Consider the following 26,738-nt stretch of genomic DNA (forward strand, 5'->3'; position numbering starts at 1 on the left):
ATCAGTTGACATTTTCTTCATTGTGATTCCTCCTTGGGCTACCAAAATATCTGATTACCAACTGACACTAGAGAATAATTGTTTCATCCTACTCCAAAGCAATCCATCATGCTCATCTCCCTCCCTCCCATCAGAACCTTGAACTTTGTCCCTAGAAAGCCAGGGTCTGAAAGGTAAGCTTGTCTTAAACAAGGCTTCCATGTTCCTTTCTGACCATCACCATTCCCTGCTGTCTCATATATATCCCCTCTACCAGGCTTCCTTTTAGCTTCCCTCACTAGAATATGTTTCTGAAAGGTAGAGACGGCCTTAATTACTTATATTTGTTATTATTTCTTAAATATATATAAACTATATCTAATTATAGCCCCTACCTCTCAGGGTTATTGTAAGGCTCAAATGAGTATTCTTAAAGTTCTTTGCATAGTGCCTAGAACAGAACAGGCACTATAGAAATGCAAGTTTTTGTTGCTATTTTACAAATCTCCACTGACTATATTGCCCTTGACAAAGCCCTAAGCATCTCAGTGTCCCCCCAAAATTCTCAAGACTGCAAAGTGATAGACCCGGTGCCAGTGTTCATTGGAATCAGAAATTTCCTCTGACAATGAAGTCATTAATTATTCTGGTCTTCTCCTTCTTGTCAAAAAAAGATCTGCTTTATATAAATGATTCTGCTATTATTATCATCACCATTTTAGAGAAGAAAAAATTGTAAATGGCAAAAATATAAGAGGGGAGGACCAAGATGGCTAAGTAACAGCAAGGTTCTCCCCTGAGCTTTCCCAAATTTCCTTCAAAAAAGCATTACAATAATGGCTCAAGATGAATTCTGAAATGGCAGAACCAACATAATGATGGGGTGGAACAATTTTCCTTTCCAGAATAACTTAGAAAGTCAGCAGGAAAAGTCTGACTTTGTAGGAAAAGAGGAGAGTGCAGTGTAGCACAGTCTGCATGAACAGAGTGTGCCCCAACAAGTCAGCACAGGGTTTAGGGGCAAGTGAGTCAGAGATGGTGGCTCTCAGACCATAGATGGCAAAGGGGTCAGACAATGGGTCAGAGGGAGATCACAGAGGACCCTTTGCTGATCCTGGGAGCAGGACTCTGTTGCATTGCCCAGATGTGGTTCCCGGTCACAGTCCCAAGGTGAAGAGGGACATTAGTGGGAGCAAGAACCCTGGACACAGTTTCAGGACAGAAAGAGTACTTGTGGTCATCACAGAACAGAGTGCAGGTCAGGAGAGCAGTGAACAATCTGAAGTTTCCCCTCTACCCTGCAAACAGAATCCAATTTGAACATAGTTAAAAGTCAAGAAATAGACTAGAAAATGAGCAAATAAAAAGAACTTGGTCATATAAAGTTACTGTGGTGACAGACTATCAAAACACAGATTCAGAAGGACAACAATGTCAACAGAATTACATGCAAAAACTCAAAGAAAATTGGGAGTATAAAAATCTATCTTGCCCTACAGGGAAGTAGGAGGGGGGGATATATAAGAAAAGGCTAATAGAAGGAAAGACAGGATGTGGTAGTCAGAAGCAAAACAGTTTTGAGAAGAAATAGAATGAAAGGAGAGAGAGAGAGATGAATAAATAGAGGGGGGAAGTAGGATGGAGGGAAGTCACAATTCATAATCATAATTGTGACTGTGAAAGGGATGAGCTCACCCATTAAAAAAAAACAGAAGCACATAGAGTGAACTAAATGATTTAGACAAAGTCATAAGCAAAATTAGGAGAGCATGGAGTAGTTTACCTGTCAGATCTATGGACAAGGGGAAAATTTATGAACAAGCGATAGAGAGCATTACAGGATGCAAAATGAATATTTTTATTACATCAAATTAAAAAGGCTTTGCATAAACAAAACCAATGCAACCAAGGAAAGCAAAAAACTGAGGGAAGGGTGGAAGAATGTTTACATTTCTCTGATAAAGGCCTTATTTCTCAAATCTATGGAAAACAGAGTCACGTTTATAAGAATATACATCATTCTTCTAATTGATAGTGGGTCAAAGGATATGAGCAGGCAGTTTCCATATGAAATCAAAGCTATCTATAGTCACAGGGGGGGGGAAAGTGTTTTAAATCATTATTGATTAAAGAAATGCAAATTAAAACAACTCCAAGGTCTACACCTGATACCTAACAGATTAACTAATATGACAGAAAAGGAAAATGACAAATGTTGGAGGGGGATGTGAGAAAATTGGAACACTAATGCTCTGTTAATGATCCAATTATTCTGGAGAGCAATTTGAAACTCTGCTCAAAGGGCTATAAAGTTCTGCACACACTTTGACCCAGAAATACCACTATTAAGTCTATATCCCAAAGATATTTTTTAAAGGAAAAGGGCCTATTTGTACAAAAATATTTATAGCAGCTCTTTTTTTATTTATTTTTTTAAACCCTTACCTTCTGTCTTGACGGAGTCAATACTGTGTATTGGTCCCAAGGCAGAAGAGTGGTAAGGGCTAGGCAATGGGGGATAAGTGACTTGCCCAGGGTCATACAGCTGGGAAGTGTCTGAAGTCAGGTTTAAACCCAGGACGTCCCATCTCTAGGTCTGGCTCTCAATCCACTGAACCACCCAGCTGCCCCCTAGCAGCTCTTTTTGTAGTGGCAAAGAATTGGAAATTGAGGGAATGCCCCATCAATTTAGGGAATGGCTCAGTATGTTGTAGTATATGATTGTGATGGAATATTATTGTGCTATAAGAATTGATGAGCTGAATGCCTTCAGAAAAACCTGGAAATATTTGAACTGATGCAAAGTGAAGAGAGCAGAACCAGAATATTATACACAGTAACAACTATATTGTAAAATGAACAACTCTGAATGACAGCTATTTAATGGTCTAAGACAATTCCAGAGGAATTATGAGGGAAAACCCTATCTAGCTCCAGAAATGGAACTGATGTACTCTGAAAACAAATATAAGTACACTTTTTCCTTTATTTTTCTCAGGCAGGGGTTGTCTGCTTCCTTTGACAAGATGACTATAATGGAAATACATTTTGTATGACTGCACATCTATATCCTATAACAAATCAATAGCCTTCTCAGTGGAGAGGGAAGGAGGGGAAGAGGATTTGGAAATCAAAATTGTTTTAAGCTAATGGAAAAATTGTTTTAAGGTGTAATGGGGGAAATAAAATATTTAAAAGGCAAAGCAAAAAAACACGAGACTTGTGAAAAATCACAGAACTAGGACCTCCTAAAAACCTAGGTCTGCTTGACTCAAAGTTCAGCGCTCTGACCGTGGCTTCCTTTTGCTATATTGGTTGTTGTAAGCAAGCTTTTTAGTGGGAAGGTAGTGCCAGTGACATAGGCTGTTCTTCATGGAGAATTACTCAGATTTCTGGGTGGAACCTTGAACTAATAAAAGTACACCAGCCCTTAGTAGAACAGGAAACTGTAACCACATGTATTTTTATTACCCTTTCTGCGCCTTTAAACAGCAGGGAGAATCTGGACAGCTGGACAATGGGTGTGGTCTCCCAATAAAGATCTGTAAGAACTTTATTTTTCCTGGGGCCTGGGAAAGCAGAAGTTCATCTCAAGCCAATCATCCACTATTAGAAAGTATGAAGGGAAGTTTTTCAAAGAACTAGAAACATAAAACTTAGAAGGAGAAATTCCAGAAAGAAAATGAGTCCCCCATAATGGAGTCTTAAGTAGGACATTGGCAAATAGCAATTCTCTGCCCCCCATCCCTTCATTTAGGGCTCTTGATAGCAAATCCCAAGTTTCTTTCATCACCACTTCCTCGATGGACTGTCCCATCCTTACGACCTCCCCAGGAAGGACAGATTGTGTAACATCCTATGGCAGTGAAAGCTGGGATGCCTGGAACTCCTCACATGACTAGTTTATGCATGAACAGCTGGATTTGATCACTAGAAAACCCACTGGTTGGAGCAAACAAGCATTCTTCACTTAGTGTTTTCCAAAGGCTCGCTGTGCTAATGAGATTTTGCCACAGTAACCAATTTCAATTGCTGTGCCCCCCGACAGATTCCAACTCTTTGTGCTGTACTGTAAAATCGACCACAGTTACCCCAAGGTTTCTTGGGTGATCTTTTCTTCCTCTTTGTTTCCCAGCTGTCCCTGCCACCCCCAGTGACCTGGTAGCATCATGACATCTCAAGCCAGCTCCTTGTTAGTTCTCTGCTTTATGAGTTTTCTTCTTCAGCCACAAGATGCCCAAGACCCAGAAATGATTCAATACATCTACCGACGCTTTCAGATCTTAGAGGTAGGTATATTGCAATGGCCATAGAAGTATGTTGTCTCTTTGCAGCTTTCTATAGTTTCACTTGTATTTTTGAAAGCAAAAAAAAAAACATGCTGTGCTTTTCTCCTATTCTTACTGTGATTTTTCTTGACAATGAAGCATGCTTCTGAAAAAGCAAGTACTATTATTTAAGTGTATATATGTATATGTGCAGGGAGAGAATGAGAGAAAGGAGAAAAGAAAAAGACAGAGACAGAAGGTGTGTGGAGCAGTGGAGAGACAACCTTCAAGTTCTCCTTTTAACACATACTATGTGACCTTAGACAAGTCATTTAATTTTCCAATGTCCCAATAACTATCCAAGATTGAATGTTACAGGTGAGTTTCTGGTCTACCATGAGGGTGGGAGTTTTAATCCCTCTGTATGTATTTATTATATTTATTTATGGGTTTGGTTTTTTCCAGACCTTTGATTTCATTGGTATGGAGAATTCCAGCAAAAAACTCCTAAATCTGAACACTTCCTAGCTGTGTGACCCTGGGCAAGTCACTTAACCCCCACTGCTTACCCCTTACTGTTCTTCTGCCTCGTAACCAATACACAGTATTGATTCTAAGATGGAAGGTAAGCACTTGAGAGAGACAGACAGACAGATAGAGAAAGAGACAAAGAGGTGGGGGGGAGAAAGAGAGAGAGGAAGGAAGGAAGGAAGGAAGGAAGGAAGGAAGGAAGGAAGGAAGGAAGGAAGGAAGGAAGGAAGGAAGGAAGGAAGGAAGGAAGGAAGGAAGGAAGAAAGGAAGGAAGGAAGAAAGAAAGCAAGGAAGGAAGGAAGAAAGGAAGGAAGGAAGGAAGAAAGAAAGAAAGGAAAGAAAGAAAGAAAGAAAGAAAGAAAGAAAGAAAGAAAGAAAGAAAGAAAGAAAGAAAGAAAGAAAGAAAGAAAGAAAGAAAGAAAGAAAGAAAGAAAGAAAGAAAGAAAGAAAGAAAGAAAGAAAGAAAGAAAGAAAGAAAGAAAGAAAGAAAGAAAGAAAGAAAGAAAGAAAGAAAGAAAGAAAGAAAGAAAGAAAGAAAGAAAGAAAGAAAGAAAGAAAGAAAGAAAGAAAGAAAGAAAGAAAGAAAGAAAGAAAGAATCCTTCTAGTAGTTAAATGATTTACAATTTAAAGTGTCAGAGAATTGCCTGGGACCCCAAGAACTTGGTGACTCACAGGAAGTGACACACTACTCCTCCTCAAAGAGAGACTTGAGCCCTCACTGAAAACAATGTAGAGTTAAAATATACATATATGTGCATATTTTTAATCATGCAACACTCTCAGATTGGTACTTTCTTCTGGTAATTTATTAGAACAGCACCAAAATTAATGAATAAAACTAAGGTAGAAACTAATTTTTGGAGTTTTTCTGTCAAGTTTAACCTGATTTTTTAATGAGGTCATCTATAACTTAAGCTAAAAGCAGTTAATTAAAAAGTATATGATTCTGTTTTTAGTGCACTAAGTTCTGATCATTTTTTGTTGTCAAAACACATCTTACACTTAATGGTCATTTGCTATCATTTTCAGAAATGTTATGGAGTCCAAAGTAATATCACATTTTGTCTTTATAGTCCTGGTTTGACTACCTTAAACAAGGTAGCCAAATTGCCATGACCCCAGGGCCACAAAACTGAATTTTCAGAAGTGAGAGATCACTGTGGCTGCTTCTGTTACCATAGTCTGCTCCTACTGTCTAGGCTACTCCATAAACACATAAATTGTAATCATAGACAATTGGTGATCTTATATTTGCCCTTCAAGTCATCCCATCTTGATTACAGGTACCTAAATCCTTCCAAGTTTTCCTCAAAATAAAATTGCACAACTACCTACATATATGTCTATGGTTTACTATTCTCAGGCCTATAAAAATTGTTTCAGAAAGGTGAGCATAAAATATAGAATAAATAGAAAAAAAAAAATTAACTCTGACCATTTCCTCACAACTTGGAACCATTATCTGGAAGGGAAGTTCAATAAAACTCAGCAAATAAAACTATATCATGCCACACATTTTTGCTATACGAAGGAAGGAAGGAAGGAAGGAAGGAAGGAAGGAAGGAAGGAAGGAAGGAAGGAAGGAAGGAAGGAAGGAAGGAAGGAAGGAAGGAAGGAAGGAAGGAAGGAAGGAAGGAAGGAAGGAAGGAAGAGAAATCCATAAAATAATTCCATTTTACTTTTTTTTCCATTTGCTACTAACTATACATTAGGAAATAAAGTTTGAAATCAGTATTTGTTTTCTGACTTAAGCGAGGGCTGGAAAAATGTCGCCAAGATACAAGGGCATATATTCAAGAATTCCAGGACTTCTCAAAGAAGGTTTCTGCGGACATGGAGAGATGTCATCTTTATAAGACTGAATATAAGAATGAAGTGGATCACTTGGGGGGAAGAGTTGAAAGAGCCCAACGTGAGATTGACTACCTAGAATACATTAGGACATCTGAGACTTGTATTGAAGAGGATAAGACTGTGATGGAAAAGCAGATTAAAGACTCTGAAGAAGAGCAAAAGATCAAGACTCTCCTCAACACAAGTAAGAAAGATTTACTTTTTCTAAACACTATAGCCCAGGTAATCACTCTGGGGTGGAGGATGGGCTCTCTGCACTTAAAGAGAAAACAGGATTTGTTAACCTTTTTGGGTTATGGACCCTTTGGCAATCTGGTGATGCCTAAGGACTCCACAGTCCTTTTGAAATACAAATATGTAAAATAAAATATATAGCATTACAAAGGAAGCCAATTATGTTGAAATATAATTATTAAAACAATTTTAGCAGTTCATGAACTTCAGATTAAGAACCACTTGAGTTGGAGGGATAATTAAGACAGGTCACCTAATTTTAAAGGATGCTCACAGCATCTGCAATCCTTTGGTGTGATAAGGTGAACTCTTCCCTTGTGCCACTAAGTCTCTCTTACTCCTAATACCAGTGTCCCAGAGTCTCTGTGTCCCCTCCAGGAGACAGTGCCTGAACAAATCCATTCCTTAACTGGAAGTGCCTTTTATGCTATCATTCCTTGGTATAGCTCTACCTAAAGTACTCAATGAGTAGATTAGCTCTGTTCTTTAAATAAGGGAAAATTTACACATAGAGGGACACATGCATAAACAGAGAAACATTAAATGGGTCATTCCCTTGTGTACATACATTGGTCACTTCTAAGAGAACAACATTTCCACAGAAATGTAATTATCAAAAAGATCTCAAGCCAGCCACACAGCAGCAGATGTTCCCTGGGCTGAATGAGCTCCAGGAAAGTGGGTCACACCTTCTGCCTAGATACAATTTCCAGAAAGGACTGGAGGATGATTTAATCTCCCAGAACTGGGAGGACAAGTAACTGTCTTAGCAGCAAGGAAACGGCAGCCTTCAATGGAAAAGTCAGAAAATAAGGTCCTCAGGAGAACAGCAATAAACATTTCATGGCTTCTAATGAGAACTCAGTTTGTATTCTGTTTAGTCTATTTATGCAGCTCTGAGCATGGTTAAACCAACCAGAAAGGGCTAAGGCTATAAACTAGGTCAGACACTTGAATTCTATAACCCAATTTCACACTCAAGGCTAAGTGATTAATAATATTTTGAAATTTACACAATAAAAATAAGCCGGGTTTCTGTGTGAAATGAGGGGATTGAATTGGATAACATCTAAGGTCCCTTCCATGTCTAAATCTATGATAATATGAGACTTAACAATTAAATAGCTTCATTTGTTTATGTTAGCCTCACATTGTAATATAAGAGAATTCAATACATTCATTAGAACTCACTCATGAAACTGGGGTTATTTGCATATTAGTGCCCCAAAGTATTAAGAAGCAAGAGGCGAATTAGTCCTGCCCAAAATAGCTAATGAACAGCTAAATGGCTCAGCAGATAGAGCTGGGAGTCAGGAAGACCAGAGTTCAAATGTGATCTCAGGCACTAGTGTGACCCTGAACAAGTCACCTAACCTCTGCCTCAATCCACTAGAGAAGAAAATGGCAAACCATTCTAGTATCTTTGCCAAGAAAACAGGAAAATATGGCCCACAGGGAGGGTCAAAAAGAGACAGAAAATTATTGAACAAAAACCACAAAAATAGCTAATATCAATTTTTATTAATTTTTACATCCTTTTTTAAAAATTTGAGTTCTGAATTCTCTTTCACCCCATTGAGACAAGGAATAATACCATACGCCATTTTTTAAAACTACTTTTCATTAAAAGTTGCTGAAAGTTTTCAAAAGCAGAATTTTCCCCCTTCACTTTTATGCAAATTGAAATTTTACTAAGCACCTACTTTGTTCAAGATCAGGAATACAAGATGTGATACCTACTCTGAAGTTTGTTAGCACACTAGGAAAGGCAGTGCAACAGAACCAGAGATAGGAAAAGAAGTATGACCATTTACTCAGAGACTGTATGAGCACTTCCACAAACTTAAAGGCTGCTTACATTCAACCTACTCAAATTGTTTAGACAATACAGCCATTTGTAAATATATTCTGAAACTGAAACAGAGTAATGAATTGATAGGAATAATATGCTAATAATTATCTGTTATTGACAAAATTAATTCACAAAATTTTTAATAATACATATCAGATTACATAGTTTTTGTTTATTTTAATTTCTTTTGAGGAATTCAGAATGCATTAGCAGACCCTGCAAGAGAAGTGTCCTTATGGAGGCCACCCCTTAAACAGAGATTCATCCAAAGGAAAAGTGCAGTGCCAAATCAAAGGTCCTCTAAGGTGATGCTCTGGTCCATAGCCAATTCACAAAATACTGAGGCTTTCTCTGGCAATGTCAGGGATCCAGGACTTCCTTGACTATGAATTCTTCCTCTGTTCTAATCCATAAGACCTAGATCTCAGGGGCCATCATGTTAGCTAAACCCTCTTTTCAGTGGGAAAATTCCCACATAGGTGGATATCAGGAGTAGAATACAGTCAAACAACTCTGAGAACTGAGTGACCAGGTCTAAGAATGAGAAAAAAATCAGAGAAGAGGTTGTGTCAGAGATACAAGTAGAGTCAAGACCAGAAATTCAAAATGAGGATAGAGAGGGGAGTTCATTAGAAGTCAAGTTCCAGTCATAGCCCCACCAACTCATGTGATCAAGCAGTTGTTTTTCTTCTGTGTTTCTTTTCCCACAGTTCTTTCTCTGGATGTGGATAGTGTTCTTTCTCATATGTCCCTCTGAATAGTTCTGAGTTATTGCATTGCTACTAGTAGAGAAGTCCATTACATTCGATTGTACCACAGTGTATCAGTCTCTGTGTACAATGTTCTCCTGGTTCTGCTCCTTTTGCTCTGCATCACCTCCTGGAGGTTGTTCCAGTCTCCATGGAATTCCTCCACTTTATTATTCCTTTGAGCACAATAGTATTCCATCACCAACAATTTGTTCAACCATTCCCCAATCGAAGGGCATCCCCTCATTTTCCAATTTTTTGCCACCACAAACGGCACGGCTATGAATATTCTTGTACAGGTCTTTTTCCTTATTACCTCTTTGGGGTACAAACCCAGCAGTGCTATAGCTGGATCAAAGGGCAGACAGTCTTTTAGCACCCTTTGGACATAGTTCCAAATTGTAATGGACCAAGATGTTAAGTGAAATGATCTTTTGTTTCCATTGAATCTAGAAATAGTGATGGGGAAATACAGAGGGAAAATATCTTTCTTTAACTCATCTAATTGTTGTTGTCCTTGCCCTGGCCTCACTGGCACATATTGGTCTGAATTTGGATGCTGATTTGATGCTGTAGCCACTTTACCAATGAGAGTTCCATGGTACTATGACTGAAGCTTGCATTGGAGACATAAAATGGGGACATTCCAGAGAAAGTCTGAAGGGAGAATTTTAGCACATGCAAACAGAGATTATTGGGGGTATGGTGGGGAGGGAGAGAGATGGGATGAATATACATGTCTTTTTTTTAAACAATATTTTATTTGATCATTTCCAAACATTATTCATTAGAGGCAAAGATCATTTTCTTTTCCTCCCCCCACCCCACCTCTCCCATAGCCGACACGTGATTCCACTGGGTATCACATGTGTTCTTGATTCAAACCCATTTCCATGTTGTTGGTATTTGCATTAGAATGTTCATTTAGAGTCTCTCCTCAGTCATATCCCCTCAACCCCTGTAGTACAAATATTAATAATAAAGAAATGGGTCTTGATCGATGACACATGTTAAACCCAGTGGAATTGCACATCATATACAGGAGGGGGCTGGGAGGAGGGGAGGAAAGGAACAGGATTCTTATAACCATGGAAAATTATTCTAAACCATCTAATTAAATACAATTTTTTAAAAAAGTCAAGTTCCAGGTTTCAATATATCTGAGTCAGATGAGAGATTAGCCAACAAGCTAAGGAGAGTTCAGGTGTAATTTATCACTTCCTAAGATCATATGCTATAGATAAATGAAATTTTTACACCCAACCTTGATCTAGCTAGCTCCTTTCTCCTAACTTAGCCCAAATTCCATCATCTTGTGTACCCTATATTTATTTACTTCCAAGAAATTTACTTGACAGTGTCATTCTTCCCCCTAAGAAGTTCCCCTGGACCAATAGGATCTTAGGCTTGAAGGGTTAAACTAATTCTAGGATATGAAGCTGATGATCTGGCTCCCAGGGATTGTACTCTCATTCATATCTTTCCCACTTCTCCAATTACTGGAGATAATGGATGCCTTTTTTCTGTGGTAGTCAAGGATTTCAATCAATCCACAAGCATTTACTAAGCACCTACTTTGTCCCAGGCATTGTGCTAAGTGCTGGGGATACAAAGTAAAATTAGAACCATTCTTATTCTCAAAGAGCTTACATTTTCATATTGAGGGGGCAATATATTCCCAGGTCAGTAAATAAGGGTATATACAAACAAAATGCCCAGTAATTTGGAAGGGCTGGAAAGATCAGGAAAAGTCTCTTGAAGGAAGTGACATCTGAGCTAAGTCTTAAAGGGAGCTAGAAGTTCAAAGACATAGAGATGAAGAGGGAGAATACTTCAAGAATGGCAGTCTACAAAGGTATGAAAATTGGGATATAGAATATCATTGACAGAATAAATCAGCACTTTGGCTAGTGTAGAGTGGATGCGAAGTAAGATATAATCAGCCTAGAACCATAGGCTGAAGTGAGATTTTGAAGGGTTTCAAATGAAAAAAAAAAAACAGAGGAGTTTGTATTTTCTCTGAAAAGGAATAGGGAACCAATGAAGCTCCCTGAGCCAGCTAGTATCCTCATCAGACCAGCATTCTAGGGGTATCATTTTGGCAGCTATATGGGAAAAACATTGGAGAGGAGGAAGGTAGATGGAGGGAGACCGGTGAAGTTGCTATTGCAATGGCCCAGGCAAAAAGAGAAGAAAGATTAAACTAGCATAGTGATAACATGAGAGGGGGGAAAAAGATACTGAAAAAAAGTAGAAATGACAAGATTTGGCATCTGATTAGATATAAATGGGAAGAAAATATCAAGCCTGTGATCTGAAAGAATGATGTCCTGAATATAAAGATGGAAATGAAAACTTAGAGCTTAATGGAACTTTAAGACATCCAATCCAGTCCCCTAAAATATTAAGAAACCAAAACTCAGAAATTTGATAAGATGCCTCAAATCACAAACCCAGTGAGTGACAGTCAAGATTTGAATCCAGGTTCTCTGATTCTAAAATCCTGAATTCTTTTCACTGAACCACATAAATTCCCATATAAAGGCTTACTTTCCAAATATTGCCAATTCTATCCCTATAACATAGCTCCCATTCAATCCCTTCTCTCCACTCAGATGACCACCACCCAGGCCCTCATCACCTCTCAAGCATGCAATCACGAAATGAGGTTCCTTGCCCCAAAATTTCTCCCTTCTCTAATCTAGGTCCCAGACAGTCGCCAAATTGATATGCCTAAAGGACAAGTCTAAATTTTATTAACTGAAAGCCAGTAAGGTCCTACAGAACAACTCTCTATTAGTACAGAGACCTGTGGAATGCAGACTCTATAGACAAGGACAAGTGTAGCTTTCACTATTGGACTTCCAGAATTGGTCCCCGAACAATGGGAAAGGGTTCTATTGCTCCATCTATTGGAGCAGCTTCTTTGAAGGTCTGCGTCCATGTATTTTTTGTGTTCAGCCAAACCTGGTCCCTTGTGGCTTGGAATGACCCTTTGGGGGAATCTGTAGTCACTTTCAGGCTTCTTAAAGATGGGTCACATACCTTTTAGTTAGCTTGAGCTGCCTTTACCTCCCTTGGAGTAGTGATATCAAACTCAAAATGAAAGAGGCCATTAATCAGTATATGAGGATCCCTGCACGTTCCATATTGACTTGGAAAACCACTCATTTCTTTTTTATTAATGAAATAACATATTAAACTCAGAGAAGTACCACATTTTTTATTTGGTTCTTGTTATATTCTGGAGTCTTAAACAATCCTCCAATGTGGATCTTCTAGTATGAGAGTGAGGGAAGGAAAGATCTGAGAGTGAAACTCACAGTTGGAATGGAAGTATTCAGTGGGGAAAGAATACACCAAATTATGACTTCAGAACCCCTACTCAAGGACAAAACAATAGATGGGTTGTCCTGGTACAAAGACAGCACTGCCCTCTTTCTTGTTATTTAGAACTCTTTCTATTTATGGTATCAGGATTTTTATTCTTATCCTTCTTGGGCTTGTTACCCCTGGAATCTCAGATATTCAGCTTCAGAATGCTTTAAATTCTGTTTTCCTAAATTTCAGGGTCCATATCCAACTCTGGCCTTGTCTCTTTTATGTATCCCATCTCCCAGAGTTCCCGTTGTTTCCACGTCAGCAATCTCTCAGTTCCTAATATCTTTCTATTGATCCAGATTGCTTCCACCTACCACTTTCTCCATCTTTTGAAGAATAAAATTATCATGATCAATTCAAGAATTACCAACTGCTTTGCTTTTAGTAAAGAGAATGCCAGGAAATATCAGGATGGTTGAAGTCTTCCATGACTACTAGTATATCTAAGACAAGTTTGTGATCTGTTTATGAAACTCCTCATACATTTTCTCCCATTTGGCCAAACAGTCTCTAATTTACTTCACTACAATATCACTTCTGTTTCTCTCTCCTTTGATACTCCCCCCAATTTCTGTCTACCCGATTCATTCATCTGGTTCCTCGATTTTCCCACATGAGTATATCTCCTTAATAAAGATTATAATGCTGTGACATCATCCCTTTTGTTTATTTTTGTCTATTCTTTTTTTAATAATACATACTCAGTTATGCTAAAGGTCTCTGGTTGACCTAATATATTCCCTATATTTTATATATTTCTATAAAGACATTTGGCACCCTGGATTTAACCGCTGCCTCCCTTATTAACTCTGACATTTTTGTGGTTATTATATGATCATAGGCAAGTCAATTAACCTCCATATGCCTCAATGTCTTTATTCTTCATTTTACAGACGAGGGTCCTAGAACCAAAAATTCTCAACTTATCCAATTATGTCCTGTGAAGATATATTTTATAGTTTGCATATTGATTTTCTCAATTCAACTATCATCATCTTTATTATTGTCATTCTTATCTTGGAAGTTTATCAATTACACACTCTTTGGTTCATACCTCTCTCCAAGGCTTTACCTGGAAACATTGAACTGGGCTCCTTCTAAGTTGGCCCTTAGATAGTCACTTTCCTCCTCCAGGTGAAAGTTACTAAGTCATTTGAACTTACACCTTTAAGAGGCTTAAAGAAGAACATATTAGATATAGGAAAAGGCATATTTCTAGACAAGATTGGACCCCCTAGCTCCCTCCCCAGTAGTACATAGCACAATTCTGGTAAAAAACTCAAGCCATCAAAACATGGCGTGCTAGATGCCCAATCCTGTTGTGAGTCCCAAGGCCAGCTTAAAGAGATCGCCCTCGTCTTGGCACCAAGTCTTTAGATAGCTCCAGGATGGTCCCTTCTCATATAGCAGCTCCTTATCGTGACTTGAACACTTCATTTCCCAACCTCCATACTCTCTTGCCTCAGGCACATACAACCCCATCTTTCCTCTGTGCAGGAAGCATCTTCCTTCTGCTCTTCATCCAAAGCCCGTCCATCTTTTCTTAGTGTAGGTGCCTCGGCATATGGCACTATGGGAAAGCAAAACATTTTATGAAGGATTCTGTTCCTATAAATCTACCACCCAGAATTTTCTTGGACCTTTCTGCATTTGTCTGCACTACTATAAGTATCTACTTTAACAGAGACTGTGCTAGGCATTGGGGAAGATAAAAGTGATTAGGTGGTCCCTTTTCTTCTGGAGAAATCAAGTAGGTATAAAAGTTTTTGTTGTTCAGTCATTTTGGTTGTATCCACCTCTTCTACTCCATCTGGGGTTTTCTTAGCAAAGATACTAGAGTAGTTTGCCATTTTCTTCTCTGGTATATTTTTTACAGATGAGGAAACTGAGGCCAATAGGAATAGTGACTTACTCAGTGTCACACAAGTAGGAAGTATTTGAACTCAGGTCTTCCTGACTCTATTTATCACACTACCTAGCTGTCCTAGGTGAACAGAATAGAGACAAGATGCTGACAGGAGTAAAGGCTGCGGTTGAAACTCTCTAAAACAGGAGGCAGCTAGGTAGCTCAGTGGATTGAGAGCCAAACATAGAAACTAAAGGCCCTGGATTCAAATCTGACCTCAGACACTTCTTAACTGTGTGACCCTGGGCAAGTCACTTAACCAGCATTGCCCAGCCCTTTACCACTCTTCTGACTTGGAACCAATACATAGTATTGATTTTAAGATGGAAAGTAAGGGTTTAAAAAAAAAGAAAGTTTCTAAAATTATCAATGGAGGGAAAAGAAAAAGAAAGACTATAAATAGACCTTGGAAAACATATTTCTAATTTTCACAGATAATAGCTAGAAGCAACTCTAGGTTTGCATAAGGGCTTTAGCAAGAGTCCTCTAATTTTATTTCAAATGCAGTTGATATTAGGAAGAACAGCGAATTTGTTGCTGAAAGAATGTTGAATAAAGGAACCAGGGTGAAGGTCGCTTCCAGTTGTACCTTTTGTACAAAGCTAATTTTCACAAAAACAAGAAACATTATGGAAGATGAAAAGGACTCAGCTACCTTAGCTTCACATAGAATCTTGGGGGGTTTTCTAAATGGAAATTTAATGTGCTTTGAAAGAACACACAACTAGGCATGACAGGTGTTCCATGAAATAGTCTAACCCCAAATCAGAGAGAAGACTGAGAAGGGGGCCCACGAAGAATCCCACCCAAGAGACGGATTTAAAATGCCTAAAGACTTCTCTAGTTAGTTGACTGGTTTTAGTAGACTAGAGCTTGAAAAGAACTGAAAATAGCTCCTGGAGTTATCATGCTAAAGATAGACAAGCCCAAGACCAGCGGGGAGTTGTAGAGTGAAGCAGCGGCAGCAGCAGAGATACCTAGGGCAGGACCAGCAGTGGAAATATCCAAGGGGAAGGGCATCACGGAGATAATAGACCAGCAAAAAACCCAATGACATCACTACAAGATATTGCTGTTTCTATAGCATCAGAGGTCTTAGTTACCCCGGATGTGTGCATTGGCACACATATTTTCCCTACCGTGTATGTTCCCCAAATGTGCTCCCTCTTCCACTTATTATGTTACTTTATTAAATATCTTTTGCTTTGAATTCACTGTTCCTGGTGAGCTAATAAAAGAAACACATCAGTAGAAGCTTATGAGCTATGTTTTCAAGTGAATATTAATCCATACCTCTAGCAAGCCTCAAACCTGGGGCAGAATGGGGCTCCTATCTACAGAAAACCTTGGGTACCGCAAAAGCAAAATGTATTATTGTACAGGGGATTAAAGGCAAAGAAAGCCCCTTCCCCACCTCATCCCCCCCCCAAAAATGGGAAACTCCAATGTGGACAGAGTTCGCTTGAGCGTGAGGAAAAGAGATGCTGAAACAGTGAAGAAGAAGAGCAATAATAGAAGGCTTTTGCAGCCTGATCAGCAGGGAAAGGTGAGAAGAAAGGGGGTGGGGAGTGGAAATAGTCTAGATGTTAGATTTCAACCTAAAATCTTCTCACAGATGAGAGCTGAGGCCGGCATCTGTTGGCCTTGGGCTTTAGCAGGAATCTACTAATTATATATCTTTCACAGATGAGAGAGCCAGCAAGTTACATCTTATTATGAGAAAAAGCAAGAATCGTTCCAGAAAAAAAGAAAAGCGGCAGAGAGGAATTGTTTTCTTTTTGTCTCTGTTTATATCCAATGCTAAGTCAGAGGTTTATATAGAGTAGGCATGTAATAAAAGTTAGTGGGATTGAGAAAGTGGTATTTGAGCAAGGCCTTGAAGGGCACCTTCAAGCAAGGACTGGATGACTTTGCCAGATATGTTCTAGGAGTTCTTACTTGAGTAGAGTGGAAGCATGCAAGAAGGTCACAGAGACCCTTCACCAGATGCAGGATGGCTTAGGTTCAAGTCACATACCAACTGTGTAACCTTGAACAAATCATCTCTCTGCATTCTGGGCAGTAGATAGAACTCTTCTGGGCCTGGTTCAGAAAGACCCAAATTCAAATCCAGTCTCAGACACTTATCATAGTTGCATGATGCTGGGTGAATCCTTTAACCTCTGCCTGCCTCAGTTTCCTCCTTTGTAAAAAGGGAATAATAATAACACCTACCACCCCGGGTTGTTTTGAAGATCAGTTGGAATAATAATTGTAAAGTACTTAGCACAGTGCCTGGGACTTCATAAGCTCTATATAAATGTTAGCTTTTTAAGGCATTCTGTAAACCTTAAAGTGCTGTAGGAGCAGGTGCTGATCATCTTTAGTGAAGGGAGTTTTCTGTGCCTGCTAAGCCACTGGTCTTATCCCTACCTTGTTCAGGTACATGTTAAACTATAACTAACTATAGGTTCCTTCTAACTCTGAGATTCTGTGAACCTTATTATAAATAATTATAATTATTAAAAAGTATTATATAATTATAAACATATTGCATAAATTATATAATTATACAAAAATTATAAATAAATATCGATTTTATCTCTAGAAATAAATGATTATAGAGACAAAAACTTCTTTTAGAAGCAGGTAGAGACTGAAGACCTATTGAGGCACAAGAAGAATGTAAGATGCCTGAAGTCTGATCAGTGCAGAGAGCAGAAAGCCACGAAGAGAGGCTAGAAGTAGGATTTCATTTGACACACACGCAAAAAAAAAAATCTCCTCCTAAGCAACAGCTGAGGGTGCTTCTGTTTATATCACACTTTTAGAAGGAGCCAATTATAGCTCAAATTTCAGCTGAGCAAGTAACATTCATTCAACAAGCATTTTTTTTAATTAACTGTTATGTGTAAGGCATTGTGAGAGGTGCTTGGTATGCAAAGAAAATCAAAAAATAGCCTCAGCCCTTAAAGGACTTACATTCTATTGAGGCAGATGGCAGGAGGAAATAGAACATTTCCACGGATCTATATCTATAGCAATGTATCGATCTCAAAAAAAGAAATGGTCAGAAAAGGCAGTGTGCCATAATGGGTAGAAGGCTGGTCTTGGCTTAGAAAGATTTGCATTCAAGCCAGGAAATCACAGCTTATGATAGTTGTAAGAGATTTCAGTAGCCATGTAGTCTAATGATACATGAAAACCATTCCCATTCTAACAAACTCTGCATATAAAGTCCTACTTCTGATACATACTGCCTTGTCTGATCCTGGGCAAGTCATTCAACCTTTTAGTGACCCACACAACTCCCTTTAGTTTAAACTAGATGTTTCTTTTTGTTTATTTGCATTCTTTTTTTTTAAGTTTATACAATTAATTAATTCATTTAGAATATTTTCCCATGGTTCCATGAATCATGTTCTTTCCCTCCTCTCCCTCCACCCCCTCCTGTAGCCAATGCACAATTCCAATGGGTTTTACATGTGTCATTGGTCAAGACCTATTTCCACATTATTGATATTTGCCCTGGGGTGATCGTTTAGAGTCTACATCCCCAGTCATCTCCCCATCGAACAATGTGATCAAGCAGTTGCTTTTCATCTGTGTTTCTACTCCCACAGTTCTTCCTCTGGATGTGGTTAGCTTCTTTCTCATAAGTCCCTCAGAATTGTCCCGGATCATTGCATTGCCACTAATGGAGAAGTCCATTACATTCGATTGTGCCACAGTGTATCAGTCTCTGTGTATAATGTTCTCCTGGTTCTGCTCCTTTCGCTCTGTATCACTTCCTGGAGTTCATTCCAGTTCACATGGAATTCCTCCATAAACTAGATGTTTCATGGAAGATGCCAGTCTACATTGAGAAAGGGAGTTTCTTCACATGATCATTCTTTATACCAATGAAATCACAAATATGGCTTTTTTTAAAAAGATCCCCCAAAATATCACTGGTAAATCTTTATGCCAAAGAGATCAAAGAAAGAAAAAAAGGACCCATGTGGACAAAAAAGAAAAATACATATAGCAGCTTTTTGTATTTTCCAAGAACTGGAAACTAAGAAGGTGCCTATCCATTGGGTAATGGCTAAAATGCAAGTGATTGTGGGGCAGTTAGGTGGCTCAGTAGATGAAGAGTCAAACTTAGAGATGAGAAGTCCTGGGTTCAAATGCAGTCTTAGACACTTTGAATGTGTGACCCTGGGTACATCATTTAACTCCCATTGCCTAGTCCTTACCACTCTCACTCTTCTGCCTTGGAACCAATGCATAGTATTGATTCTTAGATAGAAGATAAGAATTTTTTTAAAAAGAAAAGAAAAGAGAGTGATGGGATATTATGATGCTATATGAAATGATGAAATGGAAAACCTAAGATTAGAATGAAATGATGCAGAGTTAAGTGAAAAGAACCAGGAGAATGATTTCTACTATAACAACTTTTTTAAAATGCATAACTCAAAAGACTTAAGAACTTTTATTAATAAAATGGCTCCCCAAGATCCTATAGGATCAATGATAACTCCAATAGAGTTATCTATAGAGAAGTGGTGGGCTCAATATGTATGGGAAGAAGGGGACCCCGGAGGGGGGAAAGTCATCTAGTGTGGAGCTGGAGTAGGCTGGAAGGTGAACAAGAAGTGAGGAGTAAGAACAGGACAATAAGGACCAGTGAATATCTGGAGTGAGGTCAGAGGTTTAAGGATCTTCTATAGAAAGGGGCACTGGACCATCTACAGAAGAAGAAACAATAATGGAGATTTACTGGCATCACTCAGAGAAAGGTGGTCCTAGTGCTGGGCAAAGACAATAGAGAAAAGTGTTGTTAGTCTAGGGCTCTACTGAAGGGATGGTTGACTTGGCAAAGACATCAGGAAGGTATATTGTACCCCAAAGCTGATGTCAGGGCCATGCTAGAAACCCTCATGAGACTTGCCCAGATTGATAACCACTAGTCACTTCTTAGACTGATTCATGTGAGAATAAAAGGTAATAATGACAGATAGAACCTAAAATGTTTGCATTAATAAGAATTAGCAAGTCCCGAGCAAATAAACCAGTTATTTGTGAGAACAGGAGATGTTTTCATTCTGCTATTTATCAAAGATAGGGATATAGAAGAGAAACATAGATCTGGACAGTGAACAGCTCTTTTGTTCTTTGATGACACCTGGAAATAAGATTTAGATTTCTGAACTATAAGTAATTTATTAAGCACTGTGTCAGGCGTTGTGATAAGCACTAGGGATACGAAGAAAGATAAAAGATAAAAGCATGATTCATGCCCTCCTGGAGCTTACGTTCTAGTGGAGGAAATAATATACAAACAAGTAGATATAGATAAGATATAGAGAGATATAGATGAGAAAATGGAAGTCATCTCAGATATTGGATACTGGTACTGAGGAGGACTAGAAAAAGGCAAAATATTAGCTGAGACTTGAAGGAAGCTATGGAGGGGGCAGCTAGGTGGCTCAGTGGATAGAGAGGCAAGTCTATAGACAGTGGGGTCCTAGGTTCAAATATGGCCTTAGACATCTTCTAAATGTGTGATCCTGGGCAAATCACTTAATTCCAATTGCCTAGCCCAGAGTTGGTGAACCTTTTCCCAATTCAAGTGCCCAGAGGGCCAATTACCGGAGAGAGTTGAGGGAGAAAGTGCTTGTTTTGAGTGGCTAGACAGAGGGAAGGGGCATGCAAAAAATGTGCTCAGGTGCTGGGGAGAGGGGGAACAGGGTAGCTCCCCCAGTGCCGGCTCTGTACACGTGCCATGGCTTCACCAACGCAGGCCTAGTCCCTACCACTCGTGCTTTGGAAGAGATATGTAGCATTCATTTAAGTCATGAGGTAAGGAAAGAGTGGGGGAGAGACAAACAGAGACAGAAAGACAGAGAGGTAGAGGCTGTGGAGGGTAAGCAATGGAAATAAGAAGGGAAAGCATTACAGCTATGGGATATAGGAATTGTTTGGCTCTTCGCCCAGGATGGAGTGCACCTATAAAAAGTCATTTAAAAGTATATTTACCTGGAGAAGTATTAACACTAAAGTGCATAGAAAAAGAAAATTGCCCTCATAGATCTTCTGAGTCAGAGTGTAGTGGATAGAGCATAGGAAGAAAATTATTATTAGAGAAGACTAGTAGTTCACAGGAGATAATGTCCAAGAAAAGCGTCATAATAAAGCCCCATGGCCTCAGGCATCTACACATAACTGCACAAGGTATTCAATGGCAACCTAAAGATCTTAATAAACAGATAAATTAAATTTCATAGGTATAACCAAGTGTTAATGATATTTGACTCATAACAGGAATATGGTTATTATTTTTTATATTGAAGCCATTTACATAGTAGTTTATTTGCAATGGACTAAATATATGAACATAATTTGATCATCAGAACAACCCTGTGTTAAAGATGCTATTCTACCCATTTTTATATGGGGAAACTGAGGCCAGAAAGTTTGTAATTTGCCAGATAGTTAGTGTTTCAGGTAGGTTTCAGGCTAAGTTTTCCTGAATACTTTACAAGTCCAGCATTCTGTCCACGATGCTGTTATGGAAGGATATATGTGGTTCAGAAGAAGCAGAGTAAATAAATATTCGTCAATAACCATGTGACAGTCCAAAAAAAAAAAAGCTCATGAGACTTGGGGTCGTGCCATTAAAAGCATAATGGCTCAAGACCTCTACATGAGGATCCATCGAACAAACTGGGAAGAAGTGTTATTAATCCTAAATAAAAGGAGATTTGGGTACAACGTATTTACTTCTCTTCGAGTATTTGGTGAACTTTCATGTTAAAGATGGGTTAGACTTCCAAATCTTTCAAATTCCAGCTAAAATCCTGCCTGCTACAAGAAGCCCCTTTTGATTCCAATGCCTTCCTGTTATTCATATTCTCTGATTTTTCCTATGTCTAGCTTGTCTGTAGATATTTGTACTTCCTCCCACTAGATTGTGAGCTCCTCAAGGACAGGGACCGTCTTTTATATCCATAGTGCTTAGCATAATGATTGGCACATAGTAGATAGTTAATAAATGAAGGGGAGAGACTAAGCATTTATATAGTGCCTATGTGCCAGGTACAAATATTATCTCATGGGATCCTAAGAAGCAGGTGCCATTTTTATCCCCATTTTACATTTGAGAAAACTGAGGCAAAGAGAAGTTAAGTGATTTTTGAATTCAGATCCTCCTGACTCCAGGCTTAGCACTCTATCCATTGAGCTACCCCTTTCCTATTAAGCTTTTTATTATTTTATTATTAATTATTATTTTATTTTATTATTAATCAATGCTTCTTTACTGACTGATTCTGCTTGACCCCAAAGGACAAAATTCAGAGTAATGGATAGAAGTTGGAGAAAGACCAATTTAAGCTTCCTGTAAAGGAAAACTTCCTAATAACTAGCATGGCCTAATGTATTGGCATTAGCATATTCCTACTAATTAGCGTTGCCTAGGAATGGGGTGTTTTCTCAGGAGATGGTGTGTTTTCCATGGGAGATGGGAAGATGATGGAAGGCGTCCTTGAAGGCTTGATGACGTCCTAATAGGAATGTTGTAGACCATAATCCTGCTCATGTAGACTGGATTATAAGACCTTTGAGGCCCCTTTCAACCCTGTATTAAGCATCTAGTATGGACCCAGCACTGTGCTAGGCATCTCATTTTAAAAATCCTTATCTTCTAAAATGAATCATGGAAACATAGAAAAATATGTTTGAAATAAATATTAAAAATATATATATTTGTATATTATGCAATATGATTGGAATAAAATGAAGTACTATTACTATCATCTGCAAAATTGCAAACATTGATAAATAATTGCATTTAAATTTATGAATGGTATACATAAAATTGAAACTTTCCATGTATGAGTTAATCTTATTTTTCTATAAAATAAACAATCAAATGAATTTTTAAAAAAACAAACCCTTATCTTCTGTCTTAGTATCAGTTCTAAGACAGAAGAGACAAGGGTGAAGTGATTTGTCCAGGGTCCCATAGTCAAGAAGTCTGAGGCCAAATTTGAACCCAGGTCCTCCCAACAACTCCAGGACTGGTACCTGATCCCCTGTACTACCTAGCTGCCCCATGTACTAGGCATCCTAAAGAGACAAAGAATTATAAGAATAAGAAAATGATCAAATCAGCTGATAATAATAGCTAGCTTTTGTATGGCTATTATAAAGTGCTTTTCCTACATTATCCGATTTGGTCCTTGCCACAACTGTGGGACATCAGTACTACTATTATTCCCACTTTACAGATGAGGAACCTGAAGCTCAGAAGGGTTATCTGAGCGGACCAGGGTGATGCATTGAAAAGTATCTGGGGAAGGATTTAACTCAGCTTTTCCTCACTTCAGGACCTGTGCTCTATCCACTGGACCACCCAGCTGCCGCTAGGAATATCATTCTTTTCTACACTGAGAATCTTGGAGATAATCTCAAGGAAATTAAATGAGCCCAATATTTATTCTTCCCCTTCTGGAAGGACCTTTTATAGGGTTCTTTTATGAGTTATAGGGGATAAGGACTCCCTATGCGTATCAGCACATCTAAAACTTTCCATCTTAGAGAGTTTCCTAGATCACTGTGACTAAGTAACCTGGTCAGGGTCCTACGTCCAGTGGGTGTCAGAGAAATCCAGGTCTTTTGGGTTTCTGGGTCAGCTCTCTATCTACTATTCCACATGTCCTTCCAATTTCTTTTTTTTTTTAAACCCTTACCTTCCACATTAGAATCAATATTATGTTGGAACCAATACACTTTGATTCCAAGATGGAAGGTAATGGTTTAAAAAATTAAAAAAAAAAAGAATCAATACTATGTATTGGTTCCAAGGCAGAAGAGCAGTAAGGTCACACAAGCTAGGAAGTATCTGAGGTCAGATTTGAACCCAGGACCTCCTGTCTCTAAGTCTGATTCTCAATCCACTGAACCACTCAGCTGCCCCTTTTCCAATTTCTTATAATAAATCCTTAGTGAGATTATTTTAATTTTCCCATGCCTGGTATTGACCCTGGAAGGAAAGAAAATAAGCCTGTGAGTTTCTGAGGATACAGGTGCCAAAGATGTACAAAGTAACCCTTTCCATGATTTTTTCTTTCTTTACTAACAGTCTGTGACAACATGTTGATGGGCATAAAGTCAATGAAGATTACAAAGACAACCAGAGACACGCATGGTTCTTGGATGAGAGATGCTAGCAATAATTCTCCCAAGATTTATTTCTTAAGTGGCTCCAGGAACAACACCGTATGGGAATTTGCCAACATGAAGGCATTCATGGAAGGCAAGCCCACACCCCGGAAGTTTGTCCTGATGTTGTCCTGGCAGGGGACTGGACAAGTGATCTCTCAAGGCTTCTTGTTCTTCCACAAGCACGACACCCCCAATGAGATCATCAAATACAACCTCCAAAAAAGGAGCGTAGAGGATCGGATGCTCCTCCCAGGGGGCCGCGGCACCCCTGTCTATCAGCATGCCCCTTGGACTCAGGTCGACCTGGCTGTGGATGAGCATGGACTCTGGGCCATCCACACAGAGTTAGACCACCTCATCATCACCAAGATAGACCCTGAAACAATGGCCGTGGAGCACAGCTGGATCTCCTCCTGCAGCAGCAGAGATGCTGAGGCAGCCTTTCTCGTGTGTGGGGTCCTCTATGTGGTATACAGCGGGAGCCGCCAAGGCTCCCACATCATCAACTGTGTCTACGATGCCCTGGGGAACATCAGCAAGCTGGACATTCCCGCCTTGGTCTTCCCCAAGCGGCAGAGGATCCACTCTGTGATCCACTACAATCCCCAGGAGAAACTGCTCTATGCTTGGAACGATGGAAGCCAAATCATCTACAAGCTCCAGACCCAAAGAAAACAGGCAGGACCATAGGAAATGTGGCCGGGGAAGCCAGGTTTGTTTCTGAGCGACAGTTGTTGACTAGAGGAGATTGTTAAAGGATGCTCCGGGCTTCAGGGCTCTGAATGAGAAAGCAGTAAACAGATATATCTTCCCTCTAAAATTATTTAGACATAAAGTCTAGAAGTAAGGCTGCATATATAAGCCATCTTTTTTTTTCTTAATTGAACTTATTATTTCATTGGAACTTCCAAAAGGAAGCCATCTCTACCAATGTAGATGCCAACATACTCCAGAATTGGGTCCCAAGATGGAGCGAGTAGGGTTCCCTCAATTCCCATCATTAATCACAAATCTAAACTCCCTCAGAGTCCATGTATTTACATACACACACTTTGCTTATTTCTTTAACTTCCTTAGAGATATACAGATATACTGCATCCTTAGAGATGCCGTAATGGGATCACTCAGTCAAAGAATATGAACCATTTAATCCCCTTTTCATATAAATTATGTTGAAATACTTCTTTCGTGGCTCTACCAATAACATATCAGTACACCTATATTTTTAATAGCCCCTCCAATACTAGGGATCCCCATCTATCAATTTGTCTGCGTGTTCATCTGCATTTCTCTTCCTGTAAGTAGTCTGGAGCATGTTTTGATTTCATTTTTTGAAATTTCCAATTCTATAGAAAATGGCTTGGCTGTGTATCTAATAAGGAGCTACCATAATATTCTGCTTGTACTTCTCTCTCATATTCCTTATTACACTCTACCGCACACTTTAGCTATTTGTATTCATGAGATCCTTGAGGGCAGAAACTGTGTTTTCAACTCAATTCAATAAATTTCTATAAAGCATCTTGAGTTTTTTCCATTTCTAGATCTAAAAGAACAGAGACCTAGGGCCATGGTCCTCGGCTCTAACAACAGATTTACTGGTTATAAACAAAATACTCATCGGATGCACATTGAAAACAAAAACAAGGATCTGTGTGCTATTCCATTTTACCAATTTCCTCCTCCTTCCAGTCCAATTTTTCAGTTGTCCATTCTGGTCTAGGAGATGTAAAGAGGCCTACTTGGTAGTACTAGGAAAGTCAACCCAGTCCCAAACTACAAGCTGTGTCTCGGTAGCTGCCTTACACTCAAAAGGGTGAAGGGACCAAGAATCTTTTTTAAATGTTTCTTAGAGGGGGCAGCTGGATAGCTCCATGGATTGGGAGCCAGACCTAGAGATGGGAGGTCCTGGATTCAAATCTGACCTCAGATACTTCCTAGCTGTGTGACCCTAGATAAGTCACTTAATCCCCATTGCCTAGCCTTTACTACTCTTCTGCCTTGGAACCAGTACGCAGTATTGATTCCAAGACAGAAAGTAAGGGTTTAAAAATAAATAAATAAATGCTCCTTGGATGAGCAGAATCTAGGAACCTCTTTTTTTTTAACCCCTTACCTTCCATCTTAGAATCAATACTATGTACTGGTTTCAAGGCAGAAGAGTGATAAAGGCTAGTCAATGGGGGTTAAGTGACTTGCCCAGGGTCACACAGCTGAGAAGTGTCTGAGGTCAGATTTGAACCTAGGACCTCCTATATCTCTAGCTCAATCCACTGAGCTACCCAGCTGCCCCCCAGGGAACCTCTTGAATATTCCAGTCATGTGTAAACTAAATAGGGATACATATAAAAGTCGGTAAAAATTCCTCTGGATATTAGGACTTGCTCTCAAAGATTCCAGCTGTTTCCATCTATCTGTCTCACTCCTCTTCTGGTTTTACTGCAGACTCTCCAGATTCCCTCATCTCTTCCCAAGAAGCTTGACTGTCTTCTCCTTCTCCTCCAGTTGGCTAGTTCCTTCTTAAAACCTCCACTTGAGAAATGCCTAAACCAGCTATGTTCACTCCTCTCTTGCCTCCCTTCCTGACTCTCCAGAATGACCCACTTTTCCCCCTCATGGGTACCTCTCCCTTCTTTTGGCCCCCTATTAGGTGCTGTCTTCCTCTTTAGAATAGAAGTCCTTTAGGGCAGAAACATCTTTTTGCCTGAATTTGTACCCACAGTGCCTGGCACATAGTAAATACTTAATAAATACACTCTCTATCAATCTATCTCTCCTCTTTTCATGACAG

The 26,738-nt window shown here is 39.2% G+C and overlaps 1 protein-coding gene across 4 annotated transcripts; it reads left to right on the plus strand.

Annotated features, from left to right (window-relative positions):
• The first annotated feature begins 3,822 nt into the window (after positions 1-3,822).
• On the plus strand, positions 3,823-25,468 carry OLFML1 (olfactomedin like 1). 4 transcript variants are annotated; one of them, XM_056802228.1, is made up of 4 exons: positions 4,138-4,268; positions 4,462-4,625; positions 6,492-6,817; positions 23,865-25,468. In XM_056802228.1, the coding sequence occupies exons 3-4, from the start codon at positions 6,613-6,615 to the stop codon at positions 24,635-24,637; spliced, it is 978 nt and encodes a 325-aa protein (XP_056658206.1). In that variant the 5' UTR covers positions 4,138-4,268; positions 4,462-4,625; positions 6,492-6,612; the 3' UTR covers positions 24,638-25,468. The 4 variants fall into 4 exon arrangements, with proteins under 4 accessions (XP_056658204.1, XP_056658206.1, XP_056658205.1 ...); XM_056802227.1 differs by having other exon boundaries at positions 6,532-6,817; XM_056802226.1 differs by lacking the exon at positions 4,462-4,625 and having other exon boundaries at positions 3,823-4,268; positions 6,532-6,817.
• The last annotated feature ends 1,270 nt before the right edge of the window (positions 25,469-26,738 follow it).

This window comes from Monodelphis domestica, chromosome 6 (genome assembly GCF_027887165.1).
Source record: "Monodelphis domestica isolate mMonDom1 chromosome 6, mMonDom1.pri, whole genome shotgun sequence".
Lineage (NCBI taxonomy): Eukaryota > Metazoa > Chordata > Mammalia > Didelphimorphia > Didelphidae > Monodelphis > Monodelphis domestica.

Bases quoted from the DNA above. Each gene is read 5' to 3' on its own strand.
- OLFML1 (XM_056802226.1), top strand. From the start codon at position 4,149: ATGACATCTCAAGCCAGCTCCTTGTTAGTTCTCTGCTTTATGAGTTTT. The intron at 4,269-6,531 runs GTAGGTATATTG...TTCTGACTTAAG, and splicing joins GACGCTTTCAGATCTTAGAG to CGAGGGCTGGAAAAATGTCG. The intron at 6,818-23,864 runs GTAAGAAAGATT...CTTTACTAACAG, and splicing joins CAAGACTCTCCTCAACACAA to TCTGTGACAACATGTTGATG.